The following is a 6,390-nucleotide window of genomic DNA, read 5'->3' on the forward strand; positions in this document are numbered from 1 at the left end:
GTGTAGGGACGAACCTTTGTTGCAGAATAAATCCTGATACATAACCCCACTGTGTTGTTAAATCCTTCCTTGCTGCAAGTCTCAGTGTAGCAGTCGAGGACCCGATGGAAATGCGCTGCTTTTCATAACAGAGGGAAAAACTCTATGGATGAGCTTCCCACTGCACCCCAGACCCACACCCTGGAGCAGCTCCTTGGTCTTGCAGTGTGACTGACTTTCTCTTCCAAATGGAAGCAGTAGGAGAGGATGAGACGATTTGGGGATGGGATGGGGCTGTCCCTGCAGAGGGAAGGGGCCATCCTGATGGAGCTGTGCTGTGGCACAGCTTAGCAGTGACTCATCCGCTCCGTTCGGTGCAGGATTGATGCAGCTTTCATCTGTGCACGCAGGAGACAGATGAATAGATGTGTTTGGTGATTTGCTGGGATTTGAGGCAGGAAAGGTGCCCTTCAGGGAGCCAAAGGAAGCTGTTCCTCTGTTGGTCTGTTGCTCTGGCAGAGGGCAGCTTGTTGCACTGGGTGAGTCCAACTGCACTGACCTTGGGAGCATCCCAGGGGAGCTGTGGTGTTTGTGTGCCAATCCTTGCAGCAGCAGCAATTTGGAAGGCTTTCCTTTTCCTTTTTCTCCTTTATCATCCCTGGTTTTATTATGCCAGCTCCCTCTTCCTAGCCCGGGAAAGAGCTGCGTAGCTGCTGGCAATGAGAACCTCCCTGAAAGGGCACTGATGGTTAAACAGAAATAGCATGGAGCAGGGAAAAGGGAGGGAATGAAGCCTGTCTCCCACAAAATCTTATTCCCAAGTGCTGCTGCCTGTGTAGGAGGCAGAGAGGGAGCTGGAAGGGGGAGGAATGGGTAGACAGGCAGAGACAGCAACTGACAAGAGAGAAGGGAGGAATAAAAAGATGTGAGGAGCTATAAAGAAGAAAGCAAAGGTAGGAAAATGTGTTATTAGAGAAAAACTTGGTGTGATGGAATGAGGCAAGAGGAGGAGACAAAGGAATGGGGGGGAACCCTTGTATGCAGGCTTAGTTTTTGGAAATGAGGAAAGCACCTCTCTTCAGTCTGGGGGAGACAGAGGTGCTTAAAGGTGAGCCCATTGTCATGCCTTTGGAAGTACAGGATGGAGACAAGAGATGATTCCCAAGGTAGGGAGCTAAGAGCACACAGAAGATGGTTAAGTACTGGGATGGAAGAAGATGTGCTGCTAAGGGTACCCAGGACCCAGAGGAGGAGGAGGAGTCAGGCCAGAGGGTCTGGAGAGGTGCTGGGTGATCCTGTGGCTACTTGCAGTGATGGAAAACCACAGACAAAAGCCCTTTTATGCAGGCACTTAAGAACTGCCAATATTGATTTTTGGCTTAGTTTGGTTTCTACATCTTTTAAAACCTTTTCTAAGCTGCATGAGGGGTTTTTGTTGCTTTTAGTGGAGATTCACTTAGAATCAGGAAATTCTGTTTGTGGCAGTGCAGGGCATGGTGGCAGGACAAAGCTCCACAGCCCAGCATGGGCTCCAAGCGAAATCAGCTTTCCTGCCCCCAGGAATCTGGATCAGTGAAGGGTGTGGATAAACCCTGAGGTGCCTGGGCTGTGCAGGGTCCCCCTTTCTCAGCAAAAAGGTGAGTTTGCCCTCTCTGTGATTTACCTCACCATCTCTGTAGGCTGCATATGGTTTTCCTAGGGAAAGCGCAGAAGTTTAATGCTTGGTCCATGTGCTGTAACCACATGGATATCAGTGTGTGAGTGGCCCAGTTAACTGATATCAAAGCAACAAAAAAGGTAATTTAATATTTATGCTATGATTAATCTGACTCTTCCTGCTTTAACCTCTGAGCCCACTTCAGTTGTGGGCTCCTCTTACTATTTCTTTGTGTTTCATTGTACCAGATTGAAAAAAAGGATAAATTGATCCCAAACCAGAGGAGCAGAGTCCTGGGAGTGACTGTGTGCAGCCTCAGCCCTGGATTTATGTAGGACTTGTGCTGACAGAGCAGTATGGATGCTCTCTGGAAGCACAGGAAAAGGTGAGGCAGGTGATACCTGCAGAAATATTACAGAATGAGCACCAAGAGGAAAATATTCTTGCACTTGGCCAGGCCTGCGTTTCCTTCCCAAGTCGCAAGCCACAGTGATGTCTGAAGCTGGGTGAACATCTGGGGTGGGGTCTGTGTGCTACAAGATGCCCAAGAGTCTGATAACACACTCAGCAAACTCTGAGAGTGGCACAGTTTGGGCTTTCCAAAAGGGTTTAGTATCCCAAACTAGGGAATGCAAGCATTGTCCAGCTGCAGTCAATGAGAAATACAGTTTTATGGTCAGTGGGCTTGGTGCAGTGTGAGGAGCTGGACTGGAAGATCCTTGTGGGTCCCTTCCAACTTGGGATATTCTGTGAGAGCTATGGAATTTCATGATTTTGGTGCTGCAGTTCCCCCAGTCTGCTCCAGCTGCCTGGCACTGGAGCAGCTGATGGCCACCAAGCAATGGCAAGGGAGAGCAGGAGAGGGAGGTGTTTCCATCTTATACTTAGGAGCCATAAGGTGTTGCCCAGCTTTGCTCGAGACCCAAACCTGGCATTTCTGTGAGATTTCCTCCATTCCTGCCTAAATGGAGATGAAAGACCCACATTTGTCAGCCTCTTTTCCAGAAGAGTCAGCAGCACAGATCATTGCTGCATCCCTGGGACTTTGTTCCTGTCATTAGAGGAGTGATCTGCCCTTTGAGCTGCTGTGGAAGGAACCTCTGCTTGCTGAGGTTTTTGAGGAGCCTCTTCAGCTCTCGATCCAGACAATGAGCTCTGATTTCACTTAGCAGGCAGAAAGCTCCCGGCAGGCTCCTGGCAGCCCTGAAGGTCAGCGGGGAGCCAGCAAAGCTGGCAGCTCAGATCCGGTGCTGCCTCCTGGTTACTCTTTATTTCCCCATCTCGGAGCTGATGTGGTGCTGAACTGCCAGAGCCTGGTGGCAAAATGCCCAGTGCATTGTCCTCTCCTCCCATCACATGGAAGTGCAGCCACAGGAGCTCCATCCTCAGAACACCCTGCCCTGCCAGGTTTGTGGGGTGAGGTTGTTGTGGTGGTTTTACGTCTCCTCAAAGCCCACTTTGTCCCTTTGCTGAATTCCTGTGGTGCAGCCGTGCTGTTCACCTCTTCCATCACTGGGGAAGAGAGCCCCAGCTGATCACCAGCATCCTGTTTGGCTCCGTAGGCAAGTCCAGTAAACCCTGAAAGAAGACAGGAGTGAGATGTCTCTATCACCAAGAGATCAGCTCTGCAGTAAATCCATGCAGTCAATTCTCTGTTTTGCACCAGCTGAGGATCTGGCACTTGCTTTGTTTTGCTGTTGCTCCACCAAAATGCTGGCAGGAATAATCCTTTTATCCCTGATACCTGTGAATACTGAGGAACTAATCCTGGTTTTCCTGCAGTACACATCTGAAGGGAAAGTATCACACAAGATCACTTATTAACCACTTCCTAAATGAACCTTGGGTTAGTGCTGCGAAAGGAAGGGTGGAGGGTGAGACAAGCAGGGAGGATCTATCCATCTGCTTTCCCATGGAACAAAGTGTTCTCTCCTTACCCAGAAGGAATGGAAAGGGTGAGCAAAGGCAAAGTAAGGTTTATTTGGTTGGATGTGAGTTTGTCATCACTGACAAATGGCCTCACACACACAGAGCCCCGATGGACTTGGACTATGGATGCCCAGATGTGGCAGCCATAGATGACAGTCAGTCCAACTTGTTTGATGTTCCTGTTTGATATTAGGAAAAAGTCCTTCCCTGTGAGGGTGCTGAGGCCCTGGCACTCATTGACCAGAGAAGCTGTGGCTGCCCTGTCCCTGGAAGTGTCCAAAGCCAGGCTGTACAGGGCTTGGAGCCCTCTGATCCAGTGGAAGGTGTCCCTGCCTGTGGCTTGAATGAGGTGAGCTTTAAGGTCCCTTCCAACCCAGGCTATTCTCTGGTTCTGTGATTGTTGTAGGCACAGAGCCTGTAGTAAATGCTATGAATGGAGTTCACAGTTCTGAAAGAAGGAGCCAACAGTTTTTCAGTTTTCCTTTCTTTCCTCCTCCGTCACCTCCAGGCAGAGCAACACTGGCTCGCTCTTCCCTGTCACTCACCTCTCCTTGCTCTGCTTCCTCCTCCAGGTGCTGTATCATGTCCAGGTAGGACACTGCCAGTGTGACAAGCATCCCTAAACAACTGCTCCCAGGCCTTGAGCTCGGGTGGCTCCTCTGCTTCCTGCAGCAGCCAGGCAAAGGAGAAGAGCTGGGATAGCTCCGCACATCCACTTGCTGCTCACAGCACCCCTAGGATGGATTCCAAAGGCAACGTCCGAAGTGGAAGCAAACCTGATGCCAAGGCCGCCAGCTCCGGGAAGCCAGAAAAGCCCAACCCTGGTCCTGCCACAAATGCAGACAAGAAGGAGGCCCCCAAAGAGCAGCCTGCTCCTGCCACAGCCACCAAGAAGGCAGGCGGTGACGCCGCTGTCGCCAACAACCACAGCAACCTGAAACCCAGCCCCGCCGCCACAGAGATGCAGGAGGCCAGTGGCCAGTCCCCTGACTCTGACCACAAGGGAAACAGCTCCGAGGAGTCACCGGGCAGCTTCTTCGACAACATGAAGCCCTTGATCATCGTCGGAGGAGTGGCGGTGGCTGTGCTGGCTGTGATTGTGGGAGTGGCATTCCTAGCCCGGAAAAAATGAAGACCAAGACAGGGTGGGGATGAGAAACCCAGCCCAGCTGTACAGCTCCTTTTGAGACAAATGCATGCAGAGAAATTCTATACATAGCTATATATATAGAGAGTGAGCTAGATAGGTCAACAACAAACACCAACTGCAACTCCAGGGTCTTGTTCAAGACAACTGTGCCAGTCTGACCCGCTGTGGGTAACTCCATGCACTCAGTGTGTTCTTTCATGTAATATATCTTGGCTTATACCACCGTGTATAGATTACAGCTTCTCCTGATCGGTGTAAATGACGGTGTCCCCTCCCCTCCACTGCTGTCCTTCCTGGGAGACACCCCCCCCTTCCCCCTTGCAGTCCCGTTTTCAAGTCCAAAGTGTTCTACGTCCCATCTGGAGTCCCCACTTTGTGTTTTGGTTTCTGTTTGGTTCTGTTTTAACTTGGGCTGTGGTAAAGAAGATGGAAGGGAAGTGCTAAGGCTCAGCTCGTGTGTTGCGCTGGGCTGGGGATGTTTGTCCTGCCACCCTGGGACAAGGGAAGTGCAGGGGCAATGGCAGGGAAGAGGCAACTCCCTGACCCAACAGCCACGGGCAATCCCTATTCGGTGTCTGTGTACCTGCTGCTCACCGTCCCACCTTGGAACATCCGCCTGGGAAGTGCCCCGGGGGAACCAGGGCGGCTGCAGGCAGAGACTGCAGCGTGGCAGAGCCGAGTGTGAGCCTGGGATGTCACATCTGGTCACTCCTCTGGCTGAGCTGCCAGCAGAACAGTGACCAGAGGGGCTGTGCTGTGGCCCGGAGAAGTCCCATTGCAGTCTTCAGGATCCCAGGGCTCGCCAGGGTCACGTGGGCAGTGTTTGGGATAGAGAGACTTTGTTTTGGATCTAGTATTTCCTAAAGCTAGGCTGGGCTTTGCAGGGTGCTGTGGCCTCAGTCCAACCTCCCTCGAGGTTGGCTGGAGTATTTGTCTTCATTCTTTTGGGCTTTGGATAAGGATTTTCACCGAATTTTTTTCCCCAACTGAAGGCTGTGGTCTCTCAGCACATGGGAAGACAGGAAAAGGGGAGACAGGAGCTGGTCTTAGGGGCAGAGAGGACCTGGGACCCCATGACAGTAACACTGTCCTACCTGCTTTATACCAGGGAAACCCCTTTCAAGGGCACTGGAGTCTGTCCTGGGTGGATTTCTTACCTCCCTCTTGTGACAGTAGTAGCAGGGATTTGTAACTCGTCCACGCTTTGGAAATGGAAACAAATTCCCAGCCCTCAGGAGCAGCCTGATTTCATGGGTGAGTACCTTGGCTCTAAAGCCAGACCTTGTGAGGGGGAGGAGAGAGGGTGTTTAGTGCCTTTGTTCAATGCTCAGCACTAAACAGCAAGAGGTGAGGAGATCTGGCTCTGAAAGCTTCCATTAGGCTTCTCTTGGCTGCTGCAAAGAGTGTTATAAAAACCCCTTACATTTTGGGTTTAAGTTGGATCAGAGATTAGGCGAGGTCCAACAGGAGCTTGGCAGTGGCCACAGCCCATGGGCAGGGGCAGGAGTGATGATTAGAGAGAGGCTGTGACACAGAGGGGTGAATTCTGTTACAGAGCCTGTTGTGCACCTTTGGCTGAGATGGATGGGGGAACTCAGGGGCTGCAGGGATAGAAGGAGGTGTGCATTCCTCAGGTGCTGCCTCTGGCACAGTGCCTGGGCAGGATGGTGGGGGG

At 51.5% G+C, this 6,390-nt stretch overlaps 1 protein-coding gene across 3 annotated transcripts in view; it reads left to right on the forward strand.

The window, feature by feature from the left end:
• Positions 1-5,260, forward strand: part of CEND1 (cell cycle exit and neuronal differentiation 1) — an 8,768-nt gene extending 3,508 nt beyond the window's left edge. The window contains exons 1-2 of one of the 3 annotated variants that reach the window (XM_008639806.2): positions 1,885-2,021; positions 4,138-5,260. In XM_008639806.2, coding sequence (XP_008638028.1) covers positions 4,305-4,697 — 393 coding nt within the window. In that variant the 5' untranslated portion in view covers positions 1,885-2,021; positions 4,138-4,304 and the 3' untranslated portion in view covers positions 4,698-5,260. Of the gene's footprint in view, positions 1-1,884; positions 2,022-3,818; positions 3,915-4,137 lie in introns of those variants that run through there. The other 2 variants (XM_017742317.1, XM_017742318.1) reach the window with 2 other exon arrangements.
• Positions 5,261-6,390: the final 1,130 nt, after the last annotated feature.

The sequence above is a fragment of the Corvus brachyrhynchos genome, unplaced genomic scaffold, assembly GCF_000691975.1.
Source record: "Corvus brachyrhynchos isolate BGI_N302 unplaced genomic scaffold, ASM69197v1 scaffold1118, whole genome shotgun sequence".
NCBI classification, from domain to species: domain Eukaryota; kingdom Metazoa; phylum Chordata; class Aves; order Passeriformes; family Corvidae; genus Corvus; species Corvus brachyrhynchos.